A 16,416-nucleotide genomic window follows, 5' to 3' on the forward strand; every position below is an offset into this window, starting at 1 on the left:
ACAAGACGAACTAGAACCTTCTATAGTTTTTGCGTTTATACAATTTACAAATGAAGCATACGCCACCGTGTGCGCTTGGCCTTACACATACACACGCACACACACACGCACGCATTTACACGCACACATTCATTGATAATAGGACGCTTAAAAATGAAAAACATGTTCCACACAAAATGTTGTACAAATGTGCATAGAAACATACGACTAAAAGAAAGTGGAAATAGAAATCTAAGCGCCCTCTTACTCACTCCAAAGCATACAAGTATGAGTGTGTGTGTGTGTGTGTGTGGTTGTTTCTGCATACATTAAAATTATAGCAAAGGACACCGATAGACAGGCATGCAGACAGAGGGACAGCCAGCCGTTAGTTTTGCATGCTTGTGCAGGTGTAGACTTTCGCCGCCTTTAGGAGCGCAGCAATGTCCACACATACACTCACACGCACACACATACATATATATATATATATATATATATATATTTATATATGCACACACATTTATTCTGGGGAGTACCTTAATTGAGTTGAGTGTGGGCGTTTTTGCTTTGGTCTATTTTGTGTGCTTGAGAATTATAATTATTATTTTTATACCCTGTACCCAATGGGTATACTAGCTTAGTGGGAACGTATGCAACGCACAGAGGGAGGCGTCGCATACCACACAAGATATATACATACATATATTCTTCGTCCGCCTGAATGAATGCCAAGAACTCAGAAAGTATTAGTGCTAGAATAACTAAATTTTTTTTCTGTTTTTTTTTTCTAAAAAAATTCTGTCAACAATTCCAAGAATTACGGGAGCTATGGAAAATATTTAATAGCTGGGGAGTATTGAGTGGGCATCTGTGTGCAATAATAACCAAAGCTATATTGTCTGAGATCTAGGTGTTCATACGGACAGACTGACAGATAGTGGTAAATTGACTCGTCTTGTCATGCTGATCAAGAATATATACACTTTATGGGGTCTGCCACACCTCCTTCTGGAAGTTAAATTTTCCACTTTGCACAAACCTAATATACTGTTGTACCTTTTATTTAAAGAGTATAGAAATTACACTACTACTTTAGCATTCCATTTTTGTTTTCAGAAGCCCTGTCGTCGGTGCCTGGAGTTTTTGTCTTTGTTTTTGCTGTTTTTCTGTGTGTGACAATGCGCTTGGGGTTGGGGTTGGGTTTGCGGGGTCTGTATTCGCTTTGTTCTGATTTATTTCAAAGCATTTCTCTTTCCCAGAAAAATGTTGCAGTCAGGTATTTACGGATAAACTTCTATATCTCCTCCGCATTGTAGCTTAAAATTAAAATTAAAATTCAGACATAAGCTTTATTTCTCAAAGTGTTACGAAATCAAAATGGGCAACATAGTCGTCACTAAGAAAAATGAGACAACAGATAAATTGTTTCAATGCATTTTGATTTAATGATTAACGTGTATAACATTTAATTTATTTTATTTACTTGGTTCGGCAAAAAAAACCATATAAATTCGTTTAACAATGCAAAATGTTATTAAGTCTTAAGTGTTAATTCATTCTCCAAGAGACTCCGCGTTCTATTTGACTTATCAACTGTGTAAAACGTGTCGTTATAGAACATATCTTTATGCAAACGGCAGCAAATTTCTTTTTATACGTAAATGCCATTATTCCTAAACATTATTGTCTTATCGACACTCGGTGTTAGCAAACAAATTTTCAATCAAATACGATGCATGCCCCAATTGCCACAAGCGGCTCTAAGCACATTAAAGTTGTCAACTTTTGTGTTGATAGCATAAAATTTATGCCAACCGTTTGTCACAGACCTTCGCCTTTTTCGCATAAGACTTGCTTTTTCGCATGTGGCCCCACACATACACTTCAATGCTTATTTCTCTACCTATTCAAAAAAAAAAAAAAAGATTCACACAGAAATACATACGAGTATATTGGCATTCAGCAGTCAAACCCTTCAACACAGCCCCCTCTGCCAAGTCAAGGCGCTCAATCGCGAAGTTTGCACAAAAAGTTTGTTCATTTTTCAAAATAATTCAAGTTAAATGCCTGTTTAGCAACAGCCATAGAAATAAATTGTCAAGGTAGTCTGACGGTCCTCTTCATCATCGGTGGAAGGGTAACGCACAACCTCACGCGCACCCGCACAATGAGACATCCACATACACATATACATATATAGTACAAACACACTCTCATCTCCACAAAGCAGCTTTGTTAGCAGGCTGCTTTGTTATTCGCCATTTTGCTGGCAATGCAACTTTGGGGAGCCAGAAAATAAGAAAGAAGACAGGAAAAACATATCTGTGGTGGGAAAGTCCAGAAACGATGGCATCCAGAAACGATGGCTCAGCACGAAAAACTGATTTTGAAGTTCATCCAGCTTTTAATATCCCGTACCAAAAAGGTTTAGCGCCCGCGATGTACCAAATATTATATAATCTGCATGACAAGACGAATTGAAGTTTTAAAGCAATCCGACAGCGACAAAGGCTTATTTTGAAGGACACAGATAAAATGTTTGAACAATTCACTATCACATTTAGCTGCTAAATGAACTATCGCAATAAAAATCCTTTTGATCTGTTCTGAATCTCTTTTTATACCCTGTACCCAAAGGGTACAAGGGTATATTAGTTTTGTGCGAGTGCACATGGAACACACAGAAGGAGGCTTGGTAGACCCCACAAAGTATATATATTCTTGATCAGCATGACAAGCCGAGTCGATATAGCCATGTCCGTCTGTCCGTCTGTCCGTCTGACCGTCTGTCCGTCTGTCTGTCCGTCTGTCTGTCCGTCTGTCTGTCTGTATGAACGCAAGGATCTCCGAAAGTATAAGAGCTAGAATAACCAAACTTGGTAAACAGATTCTCCTGAGACCGAGAAAGGACGAGTTTGTTCATTTTTTCTGATCCACCCCCCCACTCCCCCCCTATTACCGATTTTCTATATCTCCCGTAATTCTTGGAATTTTGAACTAAAATTTGGTAGTCACATTAGGTTAGTAATTATATATCCGTATACCAAGTTTCATTATGATAGAATGATCGGAAAGAAGGTTATAGCCATATAACCAGGCCCAATGCACACATACATACATATGTACAAGTACACAAACACGCATAAGGCACGATTCTGATGTAAATGTAAATGTATGTATGCATGCATGGAATATTTTATATTTAATTAGTTAATATTTAGTTAATTAATTTAATTAATTTAGTTAATTAATTTAATTAATTTAGTTAATTAATTTAATTTAATTAATTAATTAATTTAATTACTTTTTTGTGGGGTGGTACAGGGTATTTAAGAGTTGAGCCTGCTCGACTTTAGCATTCCTTTCTTGTTTAAAATTTTATTCGTGCAAAATACCTCATAAGCAGAGATGACACAATAGAAAAGAATATCACTCTTTTTATTTTTAGTTTTGACCAGACCTGCCTTCTTTTTTATCCTAATATGAAACCTCTAAAGGAAGTCACTATTTTAGATGTACAAGTATTCTGTGCCTATGCCGTGCCAGCAGGTATTGCTTTGTTGTTGTTTAGCTTCAAGAGCGTACTGCACACTAACACATGCGTGCCACGTATGTGTGGAATACGAAAAATTGATTTCAATTACTTAAAAAAATTTTAATATTGAGTAGGTTCAGTGTATTTGTATAACAAGCGACCGTACCAAAGGACTTGTTTCAATTTGATCGTGGGAGCACGTACGCCTTTATTATGGTTTGCGCAAATAATTTTTGGGCTCTGACGCTTCGTAAACTTGTGGTCTTACCTTCGATATTAACGTTTTTTTTCAGCCACAGCAGCCTCGGTCAAATGCCGTTTTTCCCACACAGCCAGCGTGAAGTAAAGCTTAAAAGTATGCAACACTTTATGGCTCATTAAAATAATTGCTCATACGTATAGTATACACATACTCGTATGTATATGTATATAGAGCACGAGCAAGCACATGCAATGTAGCATGTGTATATGGAGTAGTACATAAATATGTTGACGAAACTTTGCCACCAACTGGAGAAACTAGCGATTGGTCATTATTTGCGAAACTTTACTGCCTCAAAATTAAACAAAAAATACAATTGATGCCTGGCACCGGACACGCGGCACTAGGCTGGACTTTCTATATTCGTGGTTGTTCCAAATACTATAAATGCACTGTTCGGTCCACTTATTTGCGTATATATACCTGTTGAGTTTCATTTATACGATCAGTTTTTCTGTTTTAACAGAACAATGTTATCTGAAAAATTTAACACGCGAAATTCTCGGAATTTTTGCAATTTTGAAGGAAATTATAGATATAAATGTAATCTCTGCCCAAGCGCTGCGAAATAGGTGTCACATAAAGAAGTGGGTGGAAAAAATGCAATTGAAGTGTGAACATTTTCGTTTTTTTTGTTTTTTTTTTTTTGCAACTTTCGGCGTCCCTCATCTCAACCAACAGGAACTAACTTTTCCCGTTGGCGATGGAGCAGCACACTCAGCTACTGGAGAACGTTAGTAAAGTGAATTCAACCGTGGAATTTCTTTGCTGCAGGACGAATCTCGTGAAGGTCGTCGAAAACGGTTGTTGTGCCGGAAATAATCGGTGATGTGCATAAGTTGATTATGCAAGATTGGCATGTGACTTACCACTAGCACCAGGACTGGCAAACATTCAGTATTAGATGAATGTTTGGCCGTCAAGAAGATTTGCTCGCGCTCGATATTGTGTAATATCGTTATAAATCGTCTTCAAACAAACATTGACTTTTCGCACGTACAAGTGATTGTATGTAGAAGTGGTTCACTAAAGTTTCAATGGCATTTGTTGCAAACTTCTTTTTAAAAATAGGTCCACAGCATAATGTTACAACACGGAGTCGTTAAAAGATAGGGCTTCAACATTTTCTGAGCCCATTCTACATAGAAACATACATAAATAATAGTTTCGAGGTAGTTTTGTTTGCCCATAAATTTAATTTTAAAGAAAACAACGTTCATCCACATGATTAGAATACTTGAACCTTTGATGTGCTTTCTTGACATCACAATGTCAGAGAACGTCAATACATTGTTCATAAAGAGCTCGTAACTCTGAATATCTTCATTACGATTTTGCCTTTGTGCCAATTAACCTGTCAAGTATTTTACCTTTCCCCTTTGGGCGTTCCATGCAAATCTGAGCTACGTACTGACTGCTGAAATGTCAGAAAAATGTATAAGCATTCGTTGGCAACAACACAGTTCTAACTAAGTGTTGCAGAATAACAAAAATAATGCTCGAGTCGAGCAGACCCAAGCCTCGACTACACTGTTCCTTCGAGATAGTACCGTTTCTATGAAAATATTACTTGTATTTACAACCTGCTTTAGAACGTTTTGATTTTGCAGTAGAATATTTGTCGTACATATTTCCCATTTTCCCATACGACCTTTTACCGTCATTTAGCAAATATTACATAACAAACAGTTTTAATAATTTAATAGAAATAAAGACTTTGTGGAGTCTGTCGGTTATTGTGATACACAGTATATACAAGTATGTATGTGTGTACATTGTGCAATGCATAAGCCTGTGGCATGCCAAGCTCTTAGACGCTTTCTTGGAATGCAGGTACCCAGTACGTCGAAAAAATTGCTTGAACGTGTACTTGGCCCATTATTGCTGACTCTCGGAATGCGCAATTGCTTCAAAGATATTAACTAAGCCAATTTGTCGCGTCGATGGTCTGAAGCACGAGTACGCCCCAATTATTTCCTATGAGTATATTCCTTGCAATAATAAAATGAATATAATAAATGCATTCGACAAAGAACACACGCCTTCCAGAAGGTAAAGAAAAAATGAAGGATAAAAATGCGGAGACGCTCAAATGTTCAGTGCCAGTAATTGGAATGCTGCTCCTGCCTTTTCTCTGTGTACCACTTTTATTGCAGCGTTTATGTAATTTAACTATCTTGTTATATAATCTGCAATTTTACTACAAATTATAATTTGTACATTAACTAGGCAGACACAGGCAGTGTTACAATACAAGTACAGAGATTAAATAAGTGGAAAAAGGTGTACTTTTGTGAGTTGTGGCATTTGATTTTTCACTTTGAAACACGAGAGTATGGACGTCGTATAAACCCATTAATAAAGTTTTAATCCTGTGCTTTTTTAATCATTATTCGAATGTTGCATTTACACAATCATTACAATTGCATCTGCATTTTGAGCATTTTTTTTTTCAATAAAAGCTTGGTTTTCTTATATATTTTAATTTTAATCAAATATGTACTTCACGACCCATCTAATATTATTGTAATATTAGAATTAAGCTTTCATTTAGTTAACTTTCCTTAAAATCTTACCTTCTGCAACTAAAGATAAATATTTACTAGATTTTTCCTAAATTAGTACCAAAACACACCTACTTTTTGTGTCCAATTCAATTTAAACATAAAACAAATAAAAAGCCGCAAAGTTTGTGAAGATGAGATGTATTTGCGGGAATTCCCCCATTTCATTTCAAAATAGTACTACCACACTTTAAAATTGGTTTTAAGATTGTACAACATCGCCACATAATTTTATCACTACGTTTTAAAAATATTCGGGTTCTGTACCGTGTAGAAGCAAGCATCTCCAACACTATGAAGATATATTTTCGTGATCAGTATGACGAGACAAATCGAACTGACATGCCCGCGAGTCTGTATGTCCGTCCGTCTGTGTGGGTGAACCATGGATCTCACTTACATAACTTTGTATATATAATTGTAGTACTTGTATGTAAACCCTCCTTGGGCTAGCTAATCAACATGAGCTTATTATATTTTTGTGTTTTTGGGTACAGGGTATTTCCTGGTTGAGCTTGCTGGAAAGTACACATCTCAAGAGCTACTTCTATTTGCTTAACCTAAAAGCAACTAACCTACTATAGTCTAATTTTCTATTATTCCATTGCACAGCTTTAGAAGAATGTGATATGACTTTTTACAGTTTCACTACTCACAAATCGAACGCATCGAACTGAAATGAAAAAAATATATTAAAATAAATTGTAAGAAGAACGAAAACTACCTGCTGCGGAAATTTAAAAGCAATACATTCGTATAAGCCCCAAAAGAAGCAATCCATCTTTTTTCTAGTAATCTCCCAAAGAATCTTCCAAGAGGAACCTGAGATTTTACCTAGAATACTCACGAAGAAGTCTTTCAAGTGACGTTCACATTGAAGTGCAGAGAAGGCGCAGAGGAGATGGCGTGGTGTTTCATTCTCATGTTGAAGCCACAAACGAGCAATTCTACGCGTCTAGTTATAACTCGTATGGGAAGTGAGAACTACTATTGGAGATGCAGCAGCCGAAAATGTGTAGCAATTGTTAGCCATCCTTTGTCTGCCCGATGTCTATCAAATATCTCTTGTGGTTAATTCCCTGACAACTCTCCATCTCGCTACAAATTGAAAAATACCGCCCTAATACTTATTTATGAGTATACTCACAAGTGCTTAAATATTTGTTAAGTTACGCAAATATTGAACCCTTCTGCCAATGCTGCTTAACTTCTGCTTTAACAGTTGGCTGTGGCACTGGGCTCTCATCCTTGAAGTCTGATTTCTATCCGATTTCTATAGGCAGCACGGAAACGAGAAGCAAATCGATGAGCAAATCGGAAGGCAAGCGATTTCTCTTGTTGTCTGTTGGTGGCATGTTCTCCGCATTCATGCTTGTCGAATAAGGCGGTTGGCCATGTCAGGTGCGGGAGTGCCCTTCAGCACCTGTTTGGCTATCGCCCTAAGGCTTGTACTACTCGTATACGAGTATGTTTAAGATTTCGGCGCATCCCCATTCGTGTACTCGTAGTATTTCCATCTTTATCGCCGAATAAAAAAATCATGGCCTGCCTGTAGACATTACAGTCATTCGTTTTGATTTCAAAAACACTTTATCACTTAATATTGTTTTATGGCATTTCATTTGCGCGTATTTCGCGCCCCACCCATTCCACTTCACGGTCGCGTCTGCCCCATTCTGCTGATTCTGTTGTTCTTCATCGCTCGCTCCCTGTGGCCCAATTCTTGTTAAGTGAAACAATTGAATTGTTAACTGAACAATAAAGTATTTTATTTTTATTAGATTTTTGCTTGCCACTCAACTTTTGCCGATGACGATGACAATGCTATTGCCTTTGCCTCTACCATTGCCAGTGTCATTGTCCTCGTTCTCGTTCCCGTTCCCTTTCCCGTACCCAGCCCTCCCAACGACGCGTCGGCCATTGCTTAACTGCCTTTCATTCCCAAATTCATGTGGCAAATGCGGTGGTTGACGGTGGTTGGCGGCTGGCGGCTGGAGGCTGGCGTTTGGTGGTACGCAGCTGGCGACTGCCGCAAGTAGATTTCTGACATATTTGTTTCCTCTTGTTATTTGTCATTTGTTGTCATGCGTTTTTCTCCTTAGCCTGGGAGCTTCCTTTTATTGTTGGCGGTTTTTGATTTTCTCTGTTGAATTTTTTTTTGTGTGCTATTTTCATCTTTTTTTTGCTTTGGTGTAAAGATGTTCTTGCTGTTGTTGCTTCTGATATTGGCAGACTATTTAGGTTTTTAAATTTATAGTCTTTTTAAGTTTTACGCGCCTTTCTTAAATTGCCGGTCAACTTAGGTTATGTGGCCTTTGACGCATACTCAGTCCTAGTGTAAAATATATTAACGTAAATGTATACCCAAATGTAGGATGCAATTCCAATTTCCCTAAACTTAATAAACATTTTAAGGGTACTTGTGTACCTACCGGAATAGCTGGTTTTAAATAACATTTCAAATAACACCCGAACTCAAGCCGTTATCACACCGGTTGGCGAAATAGAAAAGTTTTTTGCGAACGAATTTCGCTCCAGTACTACGCCCATAAACTGCAGCACCAAGTTCGCTCTTCTTCCTCTTAGATTATGTTTTTTTATGAATGCAGGACAGCTACTACTGCCAGAATATAAGCAGGGATCTTCACTGTTAGGATTAAACTTTGTGCATAAGCACTTACAGAGTGTAATTAGCAGAAACAGAATCAATTACGAGAGTTATGGGAAAACACATAAATCGAGGAAATGGTCCACAAAAAATATGGTGCTTATAATTTCGAGACCTTTGAGTTAATACAAATGTACCAATAGAAAAAGCTCTATCCACATATCTCAAATTAAAACGTTTTTCAATATTTGCAATTATATACTTTCTTTACTAATCGAATGTTATTTTGAAAATTTGATTTGCCCTTTATATTATTTCCCCTCCTGCACCCTCAGATATACTTCTCCTTTGTTTCCCTTTTATATAATTTAAACAATAGCGCTTACCAGATTTATGATGACGCAGTTGATAACAATCCGGATTAGCATAGAATGAAGTGTCAATATTGCTTAATACTTGTATATGCATTTGCCCATTTAATCCAATGCAGGCACTCATATGGATATGTACTATGAGTTAAAGCTTCAGTTCAGAAATCTAATTCGGTAACAGGCCCTGCTCTACTGCACTAGTAGTACTATTAAATGCTACTCACGCAGGACATGTTGTGCGTCAAGTGTGCATCTCTACTTGCCCTTGGTGGCTCTAGTCAGGAGACCTTGGAAAGCATTAAATAATGGGCAGTGTTCACAAAACTCGGAAGGGTAAAAAAAAACCTAAGTAATAGAATTAGTCATTTTGTAAATCCGTGCGTATATCCTGATAGTCTGATCGAAAGTGTATATACTTACTTTTCGGGTACAGAGGACGAACAGGATTTGGTGAGGCACAACTTTTTAGGCATAGTTAGCCACTTTCTGCCCATTGTTCTCAAAATGACAACTTCATTCAAGCGTTAATTTTAAGCGCGTTAAATTTCTTTTGCAATGGCAATGATTAAATCAAAGGCTGTGATTTTCTGCGGCACACCAACAAGGACCAGGGCGTGCACAAGGAGGACGTGGGGGTGGAGGAGGAGCAGGAGGAGGAAGAGCATGCTTGAGTGCGTAATCAACTTACAAGATTAAAAACTACAAAGTGCGTGAGAGTGGAGCTAGTGTTTGATAGCGAAAGCCTCGTAAATGCGAATGGGCATTGGTACAAAATTGAGTAAAGCTCAAAAAGCAATTAAATTGAAGGCAATCAGCAGCCAGACAGATAGATCTTTACGCGCTCCGGTGCAGGCGCCTTAAAATAGACAACACATTGTTGGGATTCTGAAAAGTTTGGCGTGTGAAGCGACGGCGTCTGCGAGAAATTTTATTGAAATTTTAAAAATGTGCACAGGCGGAGGCTGGCACCCAAACTTTACAGTATGTATAGTATAGTATAGTATACCAACATGTAGCATTCACACAGGAGAGGTTCAGGGCAGAAGCTGCGAAAGCCACACGAGCATCTTGCGTTCGTATCTTTGCGTCAATACAGCAACAGCAATTTTTAATGTCATTTAACAAAGTTTTCGTTGTCCTTCAGTGGGTTCTCAGACACACCTCCCCCATTCCCGTGCCCGTGCCCGTCCCCGTTCCCGTTCACAACACAGCCAGTATAGTGTACACATAAAAGGCGTAAGCCGTAAAAGGGGAAAGCGCCAACGAAACCGAAGAGTAAACGTAAAGTTGTGCAACTTTTGATGAGCCCAAGAAGTTACATGGTTGATTGTCATTCTCGATGACGATGACGATGGCAATGACGACGTTGTTGTTGTTGTTGTTGCTCTGCTTGTTGCTGCGCATTTTGTTGTTGTCATCCGTGTGCCTTGAGTGCCTTTCCAAGGGCTACTCTACAAGGTATGTACAAGGCACATAGTTGCAGTAAGTTTAATGCTTGTTGTTTTTTCTTATGCCACAGACAAACATCTTCCTTATATCTTCCCCATCATATCACACGTTGCCACATATCAGGCATTTATCTATTGCTATCTGTTGGTGCCATTCCAAAGCGACAATACAACTCAATAATTTCTGCATTTTTGTCTATTTCAATTCGTACTAAATTGATCAATAGACTTTTGCTAACATCAAAGTCTTTAACTTAACTAAACCCACTTTTTTTTGTTCAAATTCGCAGTGGAAGTCGTCTCAAATTAGGAAACTACACCGATAAGGAGGATAACAAAGCACCGTAGAGATAGTGACATAAATTCGCATACGCGTACATTGAGAGATGGCAGTCTACCTATGTATATCATATTTTATACAAATTTCACGAGGCAACATCTGCAACTAAAACTGTCGTAAACAAGTCGTGTGTCCCGACTTTAAAATACTCTGTACATATTTGTAAAAATTAAGTAAATTAAAAAAAAAAAAGAAAGGAATGCTAAAGTCGAGCAGGCTCAACTCTCAAATACCCTGTACCACCCCACAAAAAAGAAATTAAATTAATTAATTAATTAATTAATTAATTAATTAATTAATTAATTTAATTAAATTAATTAACTAAATTAATTTAATTAATTAAAAATGAACAAACTCGTCCTTTCTCGGGCTCAGAAGAATCTGTATACCAAGTTTGGTTATTCTAGCTCTTATACTTTCGGAGATCCTTGCGTTCATACAGACAGACAGACGGACAGACAGACGGACATGGCTATATCGATTCGGCTTGTCATGCTGATCAAGAATATATATACTTTGTGGGGTCTACCAAGCCTCCTTCTGTGTGTTCCATGTGCACTCGCACAAAACTAATATACCCTTGTACCCTTTGGGTACAGGGTAAAAAAATTATCACCGATTTTACCTCCCTGTGTTACACATTTACATAGAAATTGTGTCTATGTGAGTATATTATTACATTATGTATATTACATTTATTCCCTAAAAATCGGTCCACAATACCCACAATCCCTGTACATCATACATCATACACCAATGTCCAAGAAAACTCATCGGTGCATAATAGATATGTATAATTTTAGGATCTGATTGATCCAATTTGTACAATGCAGTTGATATTAATATGTCCAGCAAGTTTTTCTAAGACAATATTAATTCTACAAGTACTTATTTTCGTTGTTTGTATTCTGAATAGTGCTATAGGATATTAGGATATTGCCCTTTCTTGGGCTAAGAAGAATCTATATATCAAGTTTGATCTCTCTAGCTTTTGTATAGTACTTTTCGAGAATTGGGCTTCAGAAATACATTCACTATATTTTTAAAGGACGTTCCATCTATATTGAGATTTCGTATGATTCCAAATTGAACATCAGTCTTTATTTCTTAGCTATTTTGAGCATGGCTGCGGATGAACTTGGATAATGCTATATGTGTATATGTATATGAACTACTACTACCCAAATAAAGGAGCATTTCACTTTCACATCAATCTACTTGTAATATATGGACATTTCCAATTGAATGCATTGGGTGATCTTCCCCGAAGTTGAAGAGACAGAGACCCTTGACTTCATACTCCCACACAAACATGTTATTATCGTATTTAAATATTATCAATCGCTAATTATCTTCAGTGCAGGGTTATAAGACAGGGACGAGATGATCCAATTTCCATTGATCGGACCTTCGAGTATATACTTGTAGACATGCATCTAGGTGGACTAGAAACTAGCCTATGTATAGCTTTTGATGAAAGTACTTACATAGCCAATTCATGCGTTCCGTGTACTCAACTTTTCGCTTGAGATCTCTAACTAGAGCGCGGAAGTCGTCGTCGTTGAAGTGACACTGTATGATTGTGTTATTTAGCTGCAGAATGCTGTACTCATTGTTGCCGTTGTTGGAAGCGGCGGCCGCAGCTGCGACTGCCACCGCGTCCCTTGCGTCAGCCAACGCATTCGACTTAATGTCGGTGGCGCTGGCACGTAGCTGGCCACCGACAGAAGCCAGGCCGATTCCCGTGGGCGAGGCAGTACCGCCGTCGACGTTGCTGCAGGATTTGCTTAGGATAATAGTGGCGCGATTTGCGATCGAGTTGGCAGCCAACAGATGCTCACCGGCGGCACCACAGCTTCCGCGATGAAAGGGGAACTTGGCCGCCGTCGTAGTGGCACAGTTGTTGTTCTTCAGGGTCATTTGCAGCTGGTTGGATAGAGCGGCGGCGGCATGTACTGCCGCGTGACCACCCACGTGCAGAGGTGAGCAATCACTGGCACGCCGACGGCGTGGGTTGTCTGCGTCCGGTTGCAGGAATGCGGACAGGCTGCGCTGCTGACTAGATGTGGCGGCGGCCTGTGGCGACTGTGCCGCGATCGCCGATGTAGGGGCGGCTGAGGTGGTGTTTGCATTGTAGTTGTTGTAGTTAATGGTTTTGTCGGTGGTGCCAGGCTCGGAGGCACCGCCCTCCACTGCACGATCTATGTTGTTGTCGTTATTGCTGCTGCTGCTGTCGCTGTTGCCGCCGCTGCACGACGCTGACGGGGGCGGCGGCTGAGACAGACGCTCTACGCTCGATGACGACATCAGAAAATTAAGCGGTGTGATTGGTGATTCGCCGTTGCTATTACTCTCCTTTCCGTTCTTGTTTCCGCTTTCGGTTGCACGTCCGTGTCCGTGTCCGTTCTTGTTATTGTCGTTGTTGTTGTTGCTAGTGCCGTTCCTGCAGATATCGTGAGCGTAACCAAGCCCAAGACCAATGCCGTTGCTGCGTCGTCGTCTAATCACAGTCAGCTGGCTGCTACGCTGATCTTCGTAGAACTGAATGAGCAACTCCTCGAGCAGTCTGATCGGTGATCGTTGGGTCGACGTGGATGTCGTTGCTGAAACCACGGATGCTGTGGTCGAAGAGCCCAACGATTTGCGGCGAACCGTCGTCGTTGCCGTAGCTGTGGTTGTTGTGTTTGTAGCCGCAACCAGCACGTTTGTGACAGCGTCGTCGTCGCCTATTTCAACGTCTTCCTCGACGCTGGTGTCCAACTTTGCCGTGCTGCTGGCGTTCGAGCTTCCACGGCTGACGTCCCCACTGCCGCTGCAACTGCTGCTTTGACTCCGGCTGCGACTGCGACTGTGGCTGTGGCTGTTACTGCGACTCCGACTGGGACTCTCGCCCTCTATTGTGGACGCGGCTGCCGCTGCACCAACAGCTACAGCTGCGGCAGCAAGCAGCAGCGCACGTTCACGCTCCCGTCCCGGGTCAAAGATGGAGTGCTTCAGGAGTATCTCCTGTAGCTGTCGACGCTGGCGATGTGCGCTGTAGGGATTGACGAGTCGAAAGTCCCCGTAATACCTGGCGAGGCCGCGTACTCGCGACGCTATGTAGCCGATTTTTCGGAGAAGACGCACATCAGCGCTTAGCGCAGCAGCTGCCGCCGCTGCAGCAGCCGCGGCACCGGCGTGCGGGGACTGTAACTGATGCTGATGCTTGTGTTTGTGACGTCGCCCGCCGCCCACCAGTGCTGCATGTCCAGTTCCACTTACGTGGCTATGGGTGGGTATGAGACCTTGGTTATGAGCTGCCTCCAAAGCATTCGCGGCGGCGCTGACCACAACGAAGGAGGTGGCGCTGGTGGTACTGGCTGAAGATGGAAATCGCAATGGATGTGCTGCCCCTCCCTCGCCGGCTTCCTCGTTAGTGCTGCTGATCCTACTCCTGCTGCTGGAAATGCTGCTATCAATGCTGCTAGCGTCAGCGTCGACCTCGGCTTCTTCTTCAGCCTTAGCGTTGGGATCGTTGTGGTGTCCCCCTACGATTCCTTTGCAGTCGTCGTCGCTGTTGCTGTCGTCTACGTCGTCTTTGTCGTCGACAGCAGAGCTCGTTGTTGCTGTTGTCGCTGTTAGAACTGTTTCTCTTGTCGTTGTTAGGCCCGCGCCAACATCCTCAGACTCCTCAGACTCAGCACTGTCGCGGTCGACAAGTCCTGTTGTGGTTGCGGCTGTACTCGTCGTTGTTGTTGTGGTTGTAATTGAGCTGATAATTGTCAGGGCCTCGAGCTTGCCGGCGTCGTCGTTGTTACAAGTCTTTGCTGTTGAAGTTGTTGCTGCAGTTGTCGCAGCTGCTGATGCTGATGCTGTTGCTTGTTGCGCGCTTCCACGTCGACTACTGCTGCTGCAGCTATTGTCCTTGTACATTTATAACGGCCGATCGCACCTGTCGATAAAGTGTAGCTCGCGTTCTGCTCACTGTTCCAGTTGCGCTTCTGTAATCCCGGCGCGTTTTAAATGCTCGGAGTTTGGTTTTTGTAATTGTTATTAGTATTTGATTTGATTTGATTAGATTTTTTTTATGTTTTTGCTGTTTCAGCTGCTGTTGCTGCTGCTGCTGCTGCTGTTGGTGCTGTTGCTGTTGCTTTTGCTGTTGCTACTGCAACTGTAGCCGCCCGCATCTCTTGCATAAATTAATTTACATGCCGCATAGCGCCCACGACCGTCGCTCGCGCCTGCTGCTCACATCGTTTATGGCTCGTTTTTATGGTTGTTTCCCTTCACTTGCAATTTGTTATTGCCTTTAATGCTCTGCTAGCAAAGTTATGCAAATACTCTGCCCGACGTCGTCGCCAGAGCCAGGGCGTGCTCAAATCAATTCAGTGGAAAAGTTGATGCTACGAGCCTTTTTGGCATGTTCAACAGCTTGTTTCTGTTGTTCTTGTTGATGTAGTTGTTGTTGTTGTTGCTCCTCTTGTTGTTATCGTGCTTTACATTTTATTGTATATTAATTTTTATTATTTAACTGTACGTTTGTTGTTTGTTGGCGCACACAAAAAAGCGCGTGCTTTTCGGCTGCCACTGCCTTATACAGCGTCACTTCCGTTTCCGCTTTGCGTGTTCCACACTGTTAATGTGCCAGCCCCGAGGTCAAAGCTAACAGAGCTGCATCCTGTTCACAGCTGACAATGATGAATAATCTGCAAATTGAACGAAATATGTCGGTTATTAGAGATAAACTTGTACATATGTGTCTATAATCGATCTGAGCGCTTTCTCAAAATAAAGTTCTTATACTACAAGTATACCCCTCATTGCCATTTACTTTAACAACAGCTTCACACTTCCATGATAATGAAGGGCCAATACAAATGCAATGAAAAATTTGACAACGTACTGCCCATCATACAAAATGTGCACACACTTAATTCTGTTTTTACACGGTATTGAGTTAACACGGTTTGTTTTATATACGGTTGCACCACTTTATTCCGATTTATTACGATTCGAAAAGTTCCTGGAGAGCAAGAGGGAATCTCGTAAGCTGCGCACACATCAGTTCATACCTAACTTGATTAAATTAGTCATTAAAGTACTTTAAGTGCTTTTTAGCCCTCATACACAAAACAAACAGGGAAGATTGTTAACTACATCTAATAAAACAAAGGTAATTAAGAACCTATTGAAATGATAATACAACAACTACAAGTAGTCGTCTCAGTTTATTCAATTACTACGAAATACTGAACACATATGGTACACTCAACAAAAAACAGATACAAGTACTATATTTAAATAAATCAACTGCTGAACTGCTGAAC

The 16,416-nt window shown here is 40.6% G+C and overlaps 1 protein-coding gene and 1 long non-coding RNA gene across 2 annotated transcripts in view; both read right to left on the reverse strand.

The window, feature by feature from the left end:
- The window catches only part of LOC115629308 (high affinity cGMP-specific 3',5'-cyclic phosphodiesterase 9A), a 71,680-nt gene extending 56,658 nt beyond the window's left edge, over positions 1-15,022 (reverse strand). Inside the window, exons 1-2 of the mRNA XM_030525754.1 lie at positions 14,995-15,022; positions 12,598-14,826 (exon numbers count right to left, since the gene is read on the reverse strand). Of these exons, the coding sequence (XP_030381614.1) occupies positions 12,598-14,826; positions 14,995-15,022 (2,257 nt within the window). The remainder of the gene's footprint in view (positions 1-12,597; positions 14,827-14,994) is intronic.
- A 462-nt stretch (positions 15,023-15,484) lies between these two features.
- LOC115629228 overlaps positions 15,485-16,416 on the reverse strand; it is a 112,531-nt gene continuing 111,599 nt past the window's right edge. Inside the window, exon 5 of the long non-coding RNA XR_003995871.1 lies at positions 15,485-15,795. This is a non-coding gene — a long non-coding RNA (uncharacterized LOC115629228). The remainder of the gene's footprint in view (positions 15,796-16,416) is intronic.

This window comes from Scaptodrosophila lebanonensis, unplaced genomic scaffold (genome assembly GCF_003285725.1).
Source record: "Scaptodrosophila lebanonensis strain 11010-0011.00,11010-0021.00 unplaced genomic scaffold, SlebRS2 tig00000138-arrow-arrow-pilon, whole genome shotgun sequence".
In the NCBI taxonomy this organism is placed as follows: domain Eukaryota; kingdom Metazoa; phylum Arthropoda; class Insecta; order Diptera; family Drosophilidae; genus Scaptodrosophila; species Scaptodrosophila lebanonensis.